Raw genomic sequence first — 18379 nt, forward strand, 5'->3', positions numbered from 1 at the left:
ATTCTCTTCTTAGTTTAAAATGGGAAAAACACAAAGGACTTTGTGGCAGTCACCAACTTGGAGAAATCTTTTTTTGTTCTGGAAAAAAGAAATTAAGTTTCATGAATGCTTTCTGTGTGAAGATACTGATTGGATAATTCTAAAGTATTGTCAGGGTTAAAATATGTAGTGAAGTTAATGTGTGTCATATTGGCCACTAATTCTTGTTATCGTAGTTAATTGCAGTGTGATTATTGATACCTAAAGTTAATGATACACCATGTGGTCTTAAGTGTGAATTACTTACTCGCTTTAAGGGACCTCACCTCAGAAAAAGTTACCAGAGGAAATTATGCCAATTTCTTTCACGCTCTTCTTCACTATGATGAATTTGAAGCCATGAAGCACATCGAGAAGTTTAATATGTTCAGTGTCTCATTGAGGCAGGCAGGTGGAGGCTGTGTGGAACTTCTTGTAAGTGAATGTTTTTATTTATTTTAATTTTATGTATAAACAGGAGAATCTGGAATTATGTGTGAATTTTTATTCCCTGGAATTATGCATGAATTATTCATGAATTTTTGGTCCAACCTGGAATATCAAAATCTTTTATTTCTAATACATGTCACATAAAATTTTGCTAGTTCAACACCCATTTTCTGGCATATTTTAGGTACATGTTTACTTTATAATGCATTTATTATAGGGATCTGCAAGTAGTACTTTTTAATCTTGAGTCAACTATCGAGTCGAGTTAAAAATTACTCGGTAGTATTGAGTCGAGTTGAGTATGTAATTTCTGGGCCAGGCAATATAGCTATGCATGCTCCAACATATTCTCATTTTTTCCAATCCCCTAATAATTTTCCATTCTGAATTCTAAGCCGAATGGAAAGACAAAAAATAATTAGGAACGTTGATGGTTAATGTGTCAGAATAAGGAGATGAATTGAAATTAATGCATCTTAAAGAGTTCAATAAGTATAATTGAAATGAATGAACCTCTTGTAATATGTCCACAATTTAATTAATATATGATTCCAATATGTTAGGAAGAGCCCTGAGTGAAGGTATTTGCGCAACTGTAATAAAGATTATGTACGTAAATGAATCATGTAATTATAGACCCTTCCAAATTCTAATGCAGAAAAACCAATTATTCTTCATGCTCTTGTTTCGTGACAAAATTGCAAGATTTGGTAGGTTATTGTATCGTTCGTTGTATGCTGTGTAATCGTTGATATAATTTTTGTTAAAAATTATATCAACAATTTTTTGGATCTTGAATCTTCATGGAATTTAAGTGGACGAAGTGAATGAACTATATAACTTAAGCCTGAATCATACGATCATTTCTTTTCGTTGCGAAAGTGATCATCTATCGAGATCACTTTTCCCGTCGCGAAAAGCAATCGCTTTAGCGATCATTTTTCTGAATCACACGGTCACTCCCGCCGTCGCTTTTCACATCATTTCCAATATCACAGCTCGTTGTCATAGGACCCACATCACGGAAATATATAGCGTGTTTGTTTATATATGTCATGCCCACAATTGTCAAACCCTGCGCTGCAATCATACCATGCGGTCATGCGTTCCGATTGGCTGATATGGGATTTTAGGGACGGTTTTAGCGACGGAAAAAGCGACCGGACGAGTGATGAAAAATAGCGGTGGAAATCCTCATCGCGATCGCGAAAAACAATTGCCGCCGACGATCATTTTGCGCAGTGATCGCGATAGTGATCACTTTCGCGACGAAAAAAAATGATCGTGTGATTCAGGCTTTAGCTTTAGCTTTGAAGATCAATTTTTTTTTAATTTCCCACTTCATTTTATCAACCTTAGCAACTCTTGTTTTGTAAGTTCAATGCATAAATTAAACGCAACTAAGGAACAAACGAAAATTAACATCGGTCGTATGTAGTGCTCATAAAAGGGTAAAAGATGGTATCACTTGTGTTGTCGAATGCCGGGAAAAACCGGGCTTTGTCTGCAATAACGTAAAAGTTACATATTTTCTTCATAGAAATTTTTACAATTTTTATGTATTCTCCCGGCGTTTGAGTAAAAAAAGTATTGTTTGTCATAAAAGAATCGCTTAAGAAAGTATGAGCGATGCAGCAGTCCACTTTTGAGTATGTTGCCGGGTTGGAAGAAGGGCGGCCATGGCTGCTGACGAAAAGGTATTCGGTGCCCACGTTTACTAAGTATAGTGGTTTACTGCTATGTATACAGCAAGCTGAAACGCCCAGACCAAGGTATTAGAACGACTTACCAACTTTAAAAACGATATTATTAAATTGTTTTGCCTCATGTCGGCAGATTTATAACTTGCCTCAACAGCTCTGTAACCAAAACAACTCAACTCGACTCTCATTATGCCACTCGAAATATTCAAGTCAAGTACGAACTACTTGACTCGAATATTCAGGTACTCGCACATCACTAATTGATCACATTTTAAATTGCACTTTATGAAAACATATATTTATCTACGTATATCTTTAAATTGTGACAAATTTCTTGAGGTACCAAGTGAGACATTCATAAATTAAATGTAAAATTTCTACTTCAAAGTCTAAGACTTTAAGTTAGGAACATAATATAATTCATAAATATGATGTCATTTAAAAGTATTGAAGTAATTTTGGATGTTTAAAAATTCTTATCTGTCGTAGTAATCGTGTAATATTAACCTGGAATTTTGTAAAATTTCTGTGGAAAACCTGGAAATATGCATGAATTTTCTGCTTTGATTGACTGGACAACCTGGTTAAGAAAGGCTGTAAATATTCAATGAGTTATCACCTGTGCATCTTGAATCAACTGTGTGTTGAGGACATGCTTTATTTATCATGGCAGTCTGCATTTTTGAGACTTCAAAATTGTCACCACTGGAGTCCACTGCAGCTGCTATAATTGTGACTTTTGCCTTCGATCAATGTAATTTTTTTCATCATCATAATCATCCTGTGACAACGCTACCCTCAAACCAGATGTGTATGGCAAAAGCCCCTGCGACGAAGTCACCATTTTTCTGATCCCACCGAATTCCTCACATGGAGGCTCTACTGTATAAAGATTTAGTAACCCAGCCTGGCCTATAATGTTATAAAATGGGCTTTAGATATTTGGAAACTTTCAATTGCAGGCATGTCTTTTTTGATCTCTTGTGATCCACTTGTTACTTCATAGGCTGTGTTTTTCCTTCCACTTGTGCTTAGTGTTGAGTGCTAGATTACTGGCTATAGAGCTTCCTTCAACCTCCTACCTTTTTGTTTACAATTGGGCTACCTATCTTTTAACTGGGATGAGAATCAATTGATAACTCTTGATAGCCATTGCCTCAATCAAAGTCTTGGATTTTTTAATTGAAGTAATATTATGTGTTTTTGAAAATTATATTTAGTTGTTTCTTGCTTTATGACCATCCACAATGAATTCCATACTACATACTTCTTGACTTTTATAATGACCTTGCAAGCTACTGAACATGGAGTTGTTTTAGAGCAGTGTCATTTAAATATTATGTATTATGTACTCAAAATAATGATGTATTTAATTTTACAGTATTGGTGGTAATGAAAATGTAAATTTATTATTCATTAGTTGTAGTCAATTGTCGTGAGCTAATCTAAATCCCCTTAAAATGTTCAGTATTACGAAGAAGGTATTGTAAATCTAAATTAAAGTTACTGTTTACTGTACTGTGATTGGTGACCTTCAGCATTATTTTTAACATTTTCATTCATTATGTCATTGATTTTATTCAATTTTGTCATTAGCCCTGTTCAAAGCAGAAAAAGTAAAGGGTCTAGCATATGGCCCACGGAAATATGTAGTACATACTTGCGATGCAATGAAGTGAACTTAAAAGAATTCTAATTATTATATTCAATCAGGTGCCTGGGCTTGAAGAAAAAAGGCCGTCACTTCTTGAAAATGATTTGGTGTACATAAGATACAGACACGGATTAAATGCCGAGGAGGTGGACTCCATCCAGTATGAGGGGAAAATCATCAGAATCACAATGAACACCGTTTTGATTCAGTGTCTTAATGGGTATGCTTTTTGTCCTTAATGCTTGAATGATGCATGTACATTTCATGTTTTTTCAGCCCATTTTTCTAAGTGATGCCATGTGAGTTTTTGTAATGATATGGGTCCTGAAAGAAAAATTGCAGCCATCTTTACTTGTTGTAATTTTCATGGTGAAGCAAGGTAAATTAAGCAAGCATGGAAAATGATTTTTTTTCAGGGGGAATGTGAGAGCAGGAAAATGCCTTGCACATTCATTCATAAAATTATGAATCTTAGTTTTTTTGTATCCTGATTTTATAAAGTGGAATTGGCTGTGGGAAATATCAAAGTAGGGTGAATTAGCATACATGTTAATCATCTAAGTTGTGCTGCCTGGGGTATCAGCTATCACTTTAATGGCAAAAAGTGCCATGTGTTGATCTACAGGCTTGGGCAAATACCATAATTAAAATTGTATTTTAGCAGTTACAAATATCTTTCATGAAATGCATCAGATTATTAAAAACCAATTACAGTAGACTCCTGTTAATACAAACAACCTTATTGTGAAGTTCTCGTTATCGCGAATCAAATCGTTGGTCCCAAGGAAAAGGCCCATCCAAGCTATAGGAAAATAAACGTTATTAGGAAATTTTAGTTTTTACGAAATTACGAACGTCAGTCCTGGTCCCGGTGGTAACAAAATGAACTTTATTACGAAGTTCCATGCATAAGCAATGGTATTCAGGTGGATATTCATTGTGTAAGTTTTAATAGTCGCGCCATGTTTACGTTCTCCTCGTGTACTGTGATCAAGAGCGTCAATAATGGTTCTCCCTTCACTATGCATGCAACGTCAAGTAATAAGCTTCATTCCTGAAGAATCATGGTGACCGACTCATAACAGCTCATAAATGTGATGTACAGTCAGTCCTCTTCCTACGCACATTCGATTTACGAACTTTCAGAGATACCAGGATTCAAAAATGTCAAAATTTGAATTTGGCACCTTTTCATTTGGGCGTTATTATGCGGTGCGGCGTAGAGGAACTCGCTCTCTGGGCATAATCTGAACAAAGTGTCATTGAAACTGGAGTGAAGTTAGGAACAATTCAGCTTTTCGCTTGTTCTTCCTTGCTGCGGAGAGTGATTTTTTCGGCTCCGGCTGCATTGCATGCCCAGCTAGATTAGCTCGTCACAATTGTGAGTTAGTGCACAATTGTTATGCAGTGTTGCATTCTGCAGGATAACCGTACTCCTCGATTCCTTGCATACAGTCCGGCCGGCGAGAGTTGCCCGATGACGGCATAATAGAAGAGGCGGATAACCCTGCACCAGCACTGTTTGCAGCCAATTGCTGTCCCCCAAGCGCACCTCACACTATCGCCTAGTCACACAATGTTGTCAAACGTGTAAAGACCACCGAAATAAGCCTTATCCACAGAACATGCCCTTTCTTCGAATCACCAAAACAAGTGATTCTTCCTCTGCGTTCTTCACGCTCGTCTTCTCTTCCAGCTCCTTTCTGCACGGAACCATTTGTAGGCGTTTCCCTTTCTTACCTGGCAACCTTGCCCCCTTCCCGGCCTAGACCATTCTGCCTGTCATCGGACAACTCTCGGTGGCCGGACTGAAGGTTTATAAACTTATGAGCAAGGTATTGGAACGCAGCTAGTTCATATATCGGGCTTACTGTATTCGGGAAGGTATCAACCCTCGAGTACATCTTACAGCATTTTTTTGTTGAGACACGGAAACGAATTTTCCAGTTTATAAATATTTCTGCCTAATATAATTGCGTTTATCGTGTATAGTTTTTGTTCATACGAAGTTCATTATTACAAACCTCTGGTTTACGGTCTCGTGAACTTCGTAATAACGAGATTCTACTGTAATTCATTTCTAGTAAAACGAAGAAATCATGTTTGACTGCCGCTCCATGATTAGCTCAACCTCAGTGGATTTGGCATACGATCTGAGTTAATTTTGTATGCCCTTTTAAAATATCAAGTTTCAATGATTTTGTTTCCAAACGCACAATATATCATCTTTTGTGCAATTCTACGCCTTATTTGTTAACAAAACACAATTTTAGCATGCCATTTTTTACATGAGCAGGTAATTTTATGCTGATTTTTTGTTCATGAATAATGCAGATTCAGCATAAATGGAATTAAAATCACGATTGGTCCTCTGGACCAGATAAATATTGTAAATTGGGCATATACTGTGCATTCATATTTATTTGTTCTGAATTAGTAACTTCATATTTTTTCATGAGATGTTATGAAACTCTCAAACTCATGCTGGATTTATTTGGCTGTACATCACTATTCAGTTGATTAAAAATGGTTAATCTGTGGCACAGATAATTGGTGAAAGAATGATGGAGAGTTTACTGAGTTTTAAGGCTGTTGTACACGGTACACGGAATTGCGCAGGTTAGAGCTGCATTAATTTCTAAAATGGCGTGGAATTGTGTGAATGCATGAACGAAATTAGATCATGGGCGATTTTGCCGTCTCATGTCCACGCATTCTTGCATGTGTTCTAGCAATTCACCGCTTTACATGACGCAATTTTGATTGTGCCTTTGCACGTACGTCAGATTGCGCAATTCCGTGTACCGTGTAAAATGGCCTTTAGGCAATGTGTGCCTAAAGTTAAGTCAAGAAAGTGTGAATGGGTTGAGAATCCATAATCTCATCATAAGTTCTCTCATTTATTTCATGTTTTATTTTCTTGTGTTTAATCTACGTTTTTCTTGTGATTTTTACTGAAGTTTAACTGCATTGGTTCATCCTGAAGCTGTATTTGACGTGCGTTTTGGTCTAAATCGATTTCCATGGATGGTTAAGCATCGTGCAATTGATGAATTAGTTGAGCGAGATCTCCTTGATTATGTGTTTCCTGAAGAAGATCTTAATCCTATTATGGATCAAAGAAATCTTCCGGAAATTCGGTGAGTGTGAACTATTTTTATGTATGCTATCTATTATACATTTGTGTTGGCATTTTTTTCAGTCATTTCTTGTTGAAATTCTATTTGTATTCTTTCTTCAGATCAATTTTTAGCAATGCTACTGAAGGGAAATTACATGAATGAGTTCAGATATCACTATGTGGAAACTTTTTAAATTTAAAAATGGGTAAACATGCATGATAAAAAATTATGTGTCTAAAAAATTAAAAGTGTCTAAAAAAGCATCCAAGATTATTATTTAACCATTAATTTGCCGCAATAGACTCATTTAAGGTATGAGATAACTTAAAGAAATCCTCCTGCTTTAAAATGTCCTTTTTGACAGTATGTTAAATCTCTCATTGTTTCTATAGCTTTAAGCATTATGTCCATGCCAGCATAATGGCCTCTATGTGGGCAACCTGTGAATTAAAGTAACCTAGATGCATCTGGGGTTTGAGGAAAAATTATTCCGACAAAAATAACTGGGGACAATAATCATCACCCTCAGAACAGTGAATGAGTTACCCATCATTCTTATCTATCATTCTTAAATCTTTAATTAAGGACTTAAGATGGAGGTAAATCCGTTAGACCTAGACCTATACCTCTTGAATATTTCATTTGAATAAGAAACTTATCTCACCAAGGAGGGCCAAGTGTAATAGAACTGATTTTTAGAGAAGTCCCTCCCTGCCGAGGGAAAGTGTGATACTTTTGAGGCTATTGATCAATATTCATAATTATGCTTTACCTAGTTACATATGTTTTAGGTTATTGCCACCTTGTGAAATATTTTAATAGCTTCAGTTTTTGCCAAAATGCTACTGTACATCTCACTACAGCTGTCTCAGTAATTTTTTATCAGCATCTTTCATGAAGTGTAATAGGATTTGTTTCCTCATTATTCTTGTACATACTTACATAGTTTTCATTTGCCATTTTAATGGTGTCTCATCTCTTGTGCATGTTTGTATTGTAGGCACCAATAATTTTTAGCATTGCTACTCAGAAATCCATATTTAGGCCTAATGCATGTTGGTTGTGGAAAGGGTTTTTTTTACTTATCATTGCTTTTTTGCTATGAATATAGAATGAGATAATATAGTGTTTTTACCATTAAGCTTCAGGTGAGGCATGATCATACATTTTCTTTCTTATTATTAGACATATATTAGTTTAGTTCATTTTTTGGGCTGTATTTTGAATTGTCAGCTAAATTCATATGTGGTTCATATTATAATTTTATTTTTCTGCCATAGTTTGCATTTGCTTTAATAGCCTTTATCTCAACAGCACACTTCTGTTGAAAACATGTTAGTTTTGCATTCAAACAAACATGATGTGAATATGTCCAACCATGCATATGGTTTATTTCACATGTGGGCCAAGGGATTTATTCCCTATTTGGGCCAAACCATTTGCTTTTGCTTCCTTTCTGGACTAATCCGTTTGAGGCGAGTTATGGAATTGAGTTGGAATTATTTGTGCACATATATGGATACAGTTCACTTGGTAGGTACTATCATTCCCATAAGTCTATGTGCATCGATGTTCTACTTACCAGTTGAATGAATCAGGTGAATTGTTGCTATAAAATCTGGTGGGTTGGCACTCTATGAACAAGATTATCAGCCCTCACTTGAAGGGGCATGCATTTTTGAGAGCCGATGGGGAAGGCTTTTGATGGGGCTAGATTATCTGGAGTCAGACAGCGGAACAAGGAATCGCAGAGGAAGGATATGGAGCTGAGGAACTCCGTGTCCATGAGTTTTATCTTTCAGTCTCTCACTCTCTCCTTAGATTCTTATTTAAAGCTACCTATCTTCAGAGATGACTAATAATGCCTTGGACTGAGTGAGTGCTGCGGAAGGGAGGGTGGAGATCATTGCTGATTTTTGGGACTCTGGTTCAAGTCCACATGAATGCAGATGTTTTAATACATTTTTTTTAAATTCTTCAATGAGTGCATGAGCATTGATGATTGTAGTCTTTCCGCCAACTGATCTTTTATTTTATTTAAGATTTTATTTTCATCCTGTACCTCCTCGAAACATGCGTGAACACTCATAAGTCATACTCTCCTAATCAACACAATTTAGAGGTGTCATTATGAGAATGCCATTATCCCAAAATTGAGAAGAATAGAAAATGCATAAAGTATATATGTATATTCATGAGGACTTGATCCTCAGTCACTGTAGTAATTTCCACCCTGCCCACAGCATCACTCACCTACAGTCCATCCCGGTGAGAGTTGTTGCATGACAGTTCAGAAGGAGGGGCAGAGAACAGTACACCAGCACAGTTTGCCGGAAATCGCTGTCCCCCAAACGCACTGCACACCCTTGCCTAGTCATACAACGTTGTCACATGCATATGAAGCACTGAAACAAGCCTGAGCCACCAAAAAAGGCCTTTCTTCGAATAACCAAAACAAAGGATTCTTTGTTTGGGTCCTTCACGCTCGTAGTCCCTTCGGCCTCCTTTCTTCATGGAACCCTTTTGTTCACGTGTGAGGTGGGCATTTCCCTTTCCTATCTGGCAGCCTTGACCCTCACCCATAGCTAGACTCTGCAGTCTGTCACCGGACGTTGGCCGGACTGTAGTCCGTGGCGTCAATTAGTCATCTCTGAAAAAAGGTAGCTTTAATCAGAATCGAAAGAGGGAATAAGAAGCATTGTCAGGACTGAGATCTGGATAGATAAAACTCGTGGACTCAAGATTCCTAGTGAGCGTGGGCATGAGGTTCCTTAGCTCACTATCCTTCCGTTGGTGTTCCATGTTCTACTGTCTGACTCAAGGTAATCTAGTCCTGTCGCAAGCCTTCCTCATCAGCTCTCGGAGACATGAGTCCCTTCCTGTGAAGGCCAAGGTTCTCGTGCATTGAGTGCCAAATCTCCAGATTTTACAGCAGAAATTCACCTGATTCATTCAACTGGTAAGTAGAACATAGATGCACATAGACTTATGGGAATGGTAGTACCTACCCAGTGAGCTGTATCCATGTAGGTGCATACATATTTCCAACTAAATTATATGGCTCACCTCTCTAGGGGCAATGTTCTTCAGCATTTTTATGTGAATGAGAACATAGTTTGGTTCAAGATATGCAACTTAGAGATAAGTGCTTCACACAATATCACATGCCAATAGGTGTTTTCAGAGGTAGAAAAATTTCTTGACTACCAAGCCGTTGATACACAGGTGTTGATCATTTGCGAATCAACTGCAATGGGTGAACTTGTAACTGGCAAATTTTTGAGATTGAAAAGCTCAATGCTGCTTTATATCAGAAATTTTCCCATTTATTGTAAATTTTTAGCTCTTAAAGCTTTAAACAGAAGACTGAACATGAAATAGTTGGTGTCTAATAACAATGATAACAGAAGTCAGGTAGAGATCTACGAATCCTGGGAACTAGAGTCGTTGCTTGTCAACTGAGATTTGATTTTGGTTGCAGAGGTGTGTGTTTTATTCATTTTTCAAACCCTTTTCACTGGTTTATGATGCTCAAGTTGTTTGAAAATCAGACAGAAGTGGTATAGGCAAATAAAAGAATTAATTCTAATGTGTTTCTATCTGAAGTGTGATGTTGGGTTAGGATTTAAAACCACAAGTGCTATTTTTTATGTCCTTTAAATACTCTATCAAATAAATACTTTAATTATTGATTCTAAATTATTTGAGAATATTTTAGTAATTGCAAACTGATTTTATCAAAGGAAAAATGTAATATTTCTTGATTCTAATGCAGTTATTATGAAACTAACAATTTCAGTTTTTTCAATGAGAACGTTAAAAACAACCCTGAACAGAAACAGGCTGTCATAAACATTCTGATGGCTTCTTCAATGCCGGCCCCATACATTGTTTTCGGTCCTCCAGGCACTGGCAAGACAATTACTATTGTGGAAGCCATTATGCAAGTAAGAAGTATTTAAAAGAATGAGTCCTTATTTTTAAAGTTATGTTTATGTAGTTGTTAGGTATGCAGTTAAATATGATTTAAGTGCTTGATTCCATGACTGAATTTAGACCTTTTCTGTGAATTATAATTATCTATATTGTTATTTTGTTTTTTATGTTTTATTATTTTATTCCTAGTTTCTGCCAATTGCATTATTTACAAATATCATTGACCCTTGGTCACTCATGTGGATAAAATTCTCATCAATTGAATCAATATTATAAGGACAAAGCGTCCTTGCTCCACACTCGATTTTATTTCGAGACTAAACTGATACTAGGATTTTTTCTTTTGCTACTTGAAATATATCAAAACACAAAAAACAAATGAATAGCAAGTAGCACATGAAATGAAAATATCAGCATCTTGCTTTAGATTGTGCTTATTTAGAGATCATTAGTGACCAGTTTACCATTAACCTCCACGTAGATATTTTCTTTTGATTCCAAGATAACCCTGCTGTTTTTAGTTTACAGGAATAAGAGTGCATTGTACTCATTTTATTTATAACTTAAGGAAATCATTACCATACTAACCCTTTGTTATTGCTTGGGTAATAATTAAATGAAAACGTGCATCAGTTCTTATTGACCCAGAAAAACATATTACATAGCTCATTTTGCACATTATTTCTTGATCATAGTAAATACATTGCCGTTTATTGTTGACATGAGCATTTTACTTTACTTTTACTAGTATATTTTGCACCTGACTTAATCTTTTATTTATTTATTTATATATTTGGGTAATTGCTCACATACAGCATTTCTGCCAATTTACAGTATGCAGTAACATACATAAAATATAAATGTAAACAATCAAAACATAGGTGCAGTCTACAAAATAGTAAAGAACACAAATGTAAGACACGTGGATTGGATCTTGCATTTGACCTAAAATTCTCAGTAGTATCTCCAGATATGTGCATTTTAATTCCATGAAATGAGCAGAACCTGGTAGCAGCCACATTTTATGCATGCAATTATTAGACTTCAACATCATGCTTTCCCACTGACATTGTATTTTCTCAGTACCCATAGTTTTCATTTTTAGACTAGAACTGCACCCTGTATTGATGTTTAATCTCTTGCTTAATATGGTGCACTTCCATCTGGGATATTTTGACTGAAACCCTGTGTGTCCTCTTGGCTGTATCGGTTAATGGTGCTTAATAATTGACCTCACAATGTCCTCGACAGCATAAATTTGCCGTAAAAAAAATATTTTGATAGAAGTTGCCCCCGCAAACTTTTTACAAGTGGTTGGAAACACACTCCTTGCAAATTTTCCCTCAAAGTGAGTGCATACCCTGAGGAAGCCAATTTTTGGGTCCATTAGTTTTAAAAACCCAGGCATGGGACAGAGAGTGGCTTAGTTGCTCGAGTTGTGCCCTTTCATATAATGGCTGTGTTTGAATCCTTGCATTTGGTGTTATTTAAATAAAATTCCATAGCATACTCTAGGATTTTGTGTAAAAACTACTTCAATCATTATTCAATCACAATCAAGTGGAATCTGAAACTGCAGATACAAACTAGTATTTTTTATGGAAGTGAGCTGAAGCTGATCTGAGTTTTTTACTCAATTCCTCATGGGTCAATGGGTCATGAGTCAAATTTTTTCTCTTCGATTTACCTTCCTATGATCTGAATTTTTTATTAAACATTTTGTTCTTCTAAAATTTCATATATGTTGTTTCTGGGGCAGATTAACCCATTCCAAGTGCATTTTTGTACCACTCTTGAACACACTTATCAATGGACATCTATTAAGCTTCCTTCTGCCCCGTCAAGTTTCCTCCATGAGATGTGCATGCTATATCTTGGTCTTATCAAGTCATTCTGCTAATGACTGTAGTGATTGATGTACTCAGTAGAATAAATCTGCTACTACCAAGATGATTGACGTCGGGTTTTTCTTCAAACACAGTGCTTTCTGTCTGGAAGGATGATTGGAAATTTAAACAATGACATCTTGGTGCTGTCTGTTCATGATTATATCAAACCACTAATTATGTATTCTTATTATGTAATACCTTATGAATCTCTCAGTGGCAGATAGATATATGAGTGGTTTAATCTATATCATATGCATTTCATTTTTTCATGTACATATTTTGAACAGTAGGTATCTATTTAAAGTGACAGATTGGTGGGTCTTAATTTCCCTCTATTAATTTTCCTGGGATGATCGACTTTTTTTAAATAATTTATAGCCAGTATTTGATTACTACTCGCAAAAGTCTAGAAAGTTGAGATACTTGAGTTTGAAATGTTGTGTCTCAGTAACTACCCTATCGATTGTCCTGAAGTAAAGTGAAAATGAAAGGAAATTTAGTTCTATGTTTCTTCGATGTCATAAAAAATTCATCCTTACATTTGAAATTTTTTCACATGTTTGTATGATAAAAGGTATGGTTTTTGAAGCTCAGAAAACTATAGCAACACTTTGAGCGCTACTCTCTCAAGAACTTGTATAGACGTGAAGTTTCGTACGATTATGAAATAGGTTATCATAAATGTGTGACAGGGAGGCAAACTTTATTATAATAGTATTCGTGCCCTAAATTGTTGCTGAAGAAAACTCCTTTATTTTCATTTTGTCAACACTCACAGAAAATTGAAAAGCACTGTCGGCACCACATGTATACACAGGTGATGAAATCAGTAGTTAAAAACCACAAAAATTCATTATGTAATTTGTAGTCTACCAACTTCCATTTGTACTGCAAATTTCTTCCCTGTAGAGCTGCAAAAAGGGCTGCTAGCTTTGCTTTGGAAGAAGAGAAATGGTTAACTGGCTGCCAAGTCGATGCTTATTATGATTCAGACCTTCCTGCTGGGTTGGTCGCCAATAGTCACACCTCTCTCGTAGATGCCCTTCCTTACCTTTCACTTCTTTGGAACTTCTGAACCTTCGGCACCTTAAGTAGAGCTACCTTTTTCCAACTGTCGAACACCATGCCTTTTGCGTACAAAATCAGATAAAAACTTGGTTAATGTATGGATGAATTTCTGATGATATTGAGGAGACATAGAAATAAATTAATTGTTGCTAACGTGGGGGTTGAGTCTGCTGGAAGCTCTTACACTGTTTGTCCAAGGCCCATATGTTATGTTTGCCCAGTGTATTTCTCTGGGTTCAGCCGCATGTTGCTCCCCAAGTGGTCCATGCTTCTTGAAGGTGGTGTAGGTCAAATCAGATTTGCTTAGCTCCTCTTTTAACGTTCATCTGCTCCTTGATCATTTTACATTCGTCAGTAAAAATTGATTTAAAAAAATCTTCATCCATTTTTTATTTTATTTATTTTGTGAAAAACTTCTTCAGGTGCATCAATTATTTTTAGTGGGGTTGTATAAGGTTCTTTCCAATATGCAGAAAATTAATAATTCAATACATAGAGAAACTATAATGTGATTCTGATACCCATGATGCATTGGCTCACAGCCCAATCCACTACTGACAGAATTGTGAAATTTTGCCAATGTATCTGCTCTTTGATATAAAGGTGTACTCAGAAATGATTTTAGCAATGAAAATTTTCAGCATTCGTTTTTATGTGATTATTGTTAATTTTTACTCCCATGAGAAAAGGATTCACATCTATGGTGATATTTATTCTGTTGTTTTTTTTAATAGTTTACTCTCTAAATGCTGGCTCAATATTAATTTTTTTTAATCCTGAAATTACTCTTAGAATTGAGTTTTAAACTTCAAATCCATAGGGTTTATTTCGATGATTTATATTTTCCGGGAAATAAATCAGGATTATGCATTTAAAATGTTATTCCATGGCTACCATAGCAATACATGGTATGATTTTCACTTGCCTCTTTTTATTTTATTTTAATTTTTACATGCCTCGTATGGATACGTTTATTTCCTCATTTTTTGTATGTACTTATTTGTGAACATCAGAAACTTTTTATTAATAATTATAAACCACAACCCATTTTTATTATTTAAATTTTTACTTACGTTTACCTGAAGTGATGAAGTGTTCTTAGGTTGTTTTTAGCTGAAGCGTTCATCCTATTTTCCAGGTCCATACAATGTGTAAAAATTCGGTGATCCTTGTGTGTGCTCCATCAAATTCAGCTTGTGATCTCCTGACTGAAAGACTCCTAAAACATTGTAATAAAGATGAAATATACAGAGTTCACTCAAAGTCAAGGGACATGTGAGTATTTTCTATCTTAAGATGAATAATATTTATAATTTTTGGATTAAGCTATTAACAGAGCTTTGACCCCTCAATGCCATCATGCGTACCCAGTACGCTACCTGACCTACTGTATATAATATTTTTTCTCCGCCAGATATTGTATGTTAAATTAATAATAATTACTCTATCTTTTGAAGAAATGTTTTTCCTCTCCAATAAAATATTCATAGCGGCTATATGCCTTCAAGATTTTTAAAAAAATGCTTCGATAAAATTTCGTTTTAAACCAGCACGTTGACGACTTCGGTCCAAAAACTCAATGTCTTCCTTCAACTGTTTTATCACGAGAACTTCCGCCTATTCTGCTTGAGAGACGTCAACAAGGGTCAGCTACTTTAGCTTGAGATACGGTATATTCTAAGCTCAATGCCTTCCCTCCGTCTTCTCCTTGTTTGTCGTCACCTCGAGCCCCAAATGTGTTTGGTCCGCCTCGTTAGTCCTTAGCGTCCTAAGCGAAGGGGCCATGTGCTTCGCTCTGCATTTCTTTTTTTCTGGACAGTAATCAACAAAGATAAGATTCCATCGAAACAGTCAGCTTATACCAGGGCCCCTTCGAGATATTTTCTCGTCTCTTGATGGAGCCTCTAAACCATGAGCTTCAGTCCACTAGAGTCACTCATGCTGAGTGGTGTTCTTTCAGGCAGTGTGTTGAAATTCTCATCGGGTGTACTTCCTGTGGGTGGTATTTTTATTTATAATTGGGGATCCTACGAAATGGGAATAGTATTGAAAGGCAAAAAAGAGACTCGGAAGTCTGTTTGTATGTTAGGTTATAGTGAATTCATTGGTGGGGTGAATTTCAAGGACCTGTTATTGCATTCGTACCTAATGGAAAGAAAACGCCATTACAAGTGTTGTATGAAGTTATTTAGGAGACTATTGAATGCGGCAGTCCTAAATTCATATGTTGTTCATAGGAAAAACACGTATAAAAATTTGACTTATCTTCTTCGCGTGCCATTGGTTGAGGTAATATTTTGGAAATATCCAACGTCGTACGAACTGTTTGGACATGGCCGTCACTCAATACACAATTTAGTACTAAGACTCACAGAAATACATTTCCTAAAGACATTTCCTGCAGCTGGGAAGAAATCAAAGTCTCAAAGGAGGTGTGTAGTTTGTGCCTAATATGGGAAATGAAGAGACTGCGTGTACTGGTGTGAAAAATGTGCACTGGGATAATGTTTGGATAGCTTCAAATCATGTCACACAAAGCAGATTTTCTAAGGTAAATCATTTCATTATTCACATACACCCATGTCTCGTATAGCGCAAGGGATGCGTTCCTTGGGGTCTTTGCGCCATACGAATTTGCGTTATACGAGAGCATTTTAACATTGGGAAGATAGGGATGCATTCCTGGTAGCATAGGTCTTTGGTATTGAATGTCCTCTAAAACATCTATATTCCCATAAAAAGCCTTAGAAAACATTATTTCTATAAATATTTATAGTTTAAAACATCTTTAAAGATAGTATTCACGCATTCAAAGACTTTTATTCACGTTAAAAAAAATTCTTACGTGCTTTCGAAATTCCATCCTGTCGTGCGGGTGGGCTAACATCTGCTATCTCAGGGGATCGTAATGCGTTGCCGGCAGTTGACGATTTTTCAAACTAGTCTAAAAACAACTGTTGTGTCACCCAGGCCCTTTTGTAGCTCATCGAAATGACAGGAAAATGCTACTTTAAATGCCATTTCATAGCTAGCGGAGTTTATGAATGATAAATCATTTTAATTTGAAGTCCTCCGAGTCATTAAACAGCTACGTGAAACAGTCTTTAAATGCCTTGAAACCTGACCCAAGTTTTCCTTCCCTGAAAATGAATGAACGAGAATGCATTCTTTTCCAAAAGAATATCGTCTCGTCAACACTAGATCTAGTTGAGGGGGAAAGGAGCCACTTTCAATCACAGCTTGGAGTTCATCAGAAAATGTTGTGGTGACTGCGCTATCAACACTTGCAGATTCACCTGATATCGCCGCACTGAAAATACCTGCTTGCAATTTAAATTCTGGAAAAAACCGGAGATTTCACTAAATATCTCGGAGCGATTGCCACTCTCGTCTTTTTGAACTGATTCACTATGAACTTTCCGTATGTTTAGACCGCTTGGTTGAAGTTGGTGCGGCTGAGGTCACTGATGTTTTAACTTCGTCTTTATTCAGAATAAGGCATCGTGCGTTTAAACTTCCGCGCAATATCGCTTTGACGCTCTCCATTTTCAAAGCAATTGACCTCTTTCAATTCCTCTTCTAGGTTTATAGTTTTTCTTGATAATTCTTGATTTTTCTACACGCATTCCTATTTTTTGCCATATTCTCTTGGTTTTTACTCTGTATGGCTCTATCTAAATCACCTTCCACTGCTGAACTGTATTCCTGAGACGCAGAAGGCCTACGATTGCGGGGGGGAACGAAGCCATTGTGTTTGAGACACTATAGCGGACCCTTTTATGTGTTGATGCTATTCATGCGCAACTCCGCCACCGCTCCATTTCTCCCCCGTGAATACCGATGACCTTGAAGGCTTTAGCATAGACCCTCCACCTGGAAGTCAATCGCCCGATAACCTATGACGGCAAAAATACGTCTCAAACCGTATGGCTGAAAAAATCATTTACACCAGCCCCTCGCATAATTAACGATCTAAATTATTTATTATCATTCTGTTAAGGAGACGGGATAAATTACTTCGGTAGGCCGGCTATCTGGACCCAATGACGAGTAATACTTTTGGCCATTGCACAGCAATGGATTTCGATTAATATATAAACAAAAAAGAAGATTTGAGGCAACCAATAATTATTAATATGCGTAAAATGATATAAAAATTTTTTTGTATTTTGTGTATGCATGTAATGTATTTTTTAAATGCATGCGTTAAAGCTAGTACATACGGGCTATTGCGAGACCCCCGCCATTATGAGAGATAGCCGAGGTACCATCAATTGACCCTATAATTTGCATGTAAAATAATTCGTTTTTATGAGGCCCTTTTGGTGTTGGCACTCACCATAGTGAGAGTTTCCATCACCGGAAAACCTTCACCAAGAGTCCCTGTTCTTTGTAATTTCTGGCGATCTGTTAAAAATGAAGTTAAGTGCTCAGTCTCAAATTCATGTAGTAAACTGTCGTTCGATAAATAAGTAGTTCATTTTGGTGAAAATATTGTGGAATTAAAATTTGAGAATGATTGATCTTCTTTTGTTCCTC

At 36.4% G+C, this 18379-nt stretch overlaps 1 protein-coding gene across 1 annotated transcript in view; it reads left to right on the top strand.

Moving 5' to 3' along the window:
• The window catches only part of LOC124162729 (putative helicase mov-10-B.1), a 65490-nt gene that overhangs the window by 29533 nt on the left and 17578 nt on the right, over positions 1 to 18379 (top strand). The window contains exons 8-12 of the mRNA XM_046539349.1: positions 297 to 453; positions 3885 to 4045; positions 6786 to 6965; positions 10747 to 10894; positions 14979 to 15115. Coding sequence (XP_046395305.1) covers positions 297 to 453; positions 3885 to 4045; positions 6786 to 6965; positions 10747 to 10894; positions 14979 to 15115 — 783 coding nt within the window. The remainder of the gene's footprint in view (positions 1 to 296; positions 454 to 3884; positions 4046 to 6785; positions 6966 to 10746; positions 10895 to 14978; positions 15116 to 18379) is intronic.

This window comes from Ischnura elegans, chromosome 7 (assembly GCF_921293095.1).
Source record: "Ischnura elegans chromosome 7, ioIscEleg1.1, whole genome shotgun sequence".
NCBI lineage: Eukaryota > Metazoa > Arthropoda > Insecta > Odonata > Coenagrionidae > Ischnura > Ischnura elegans.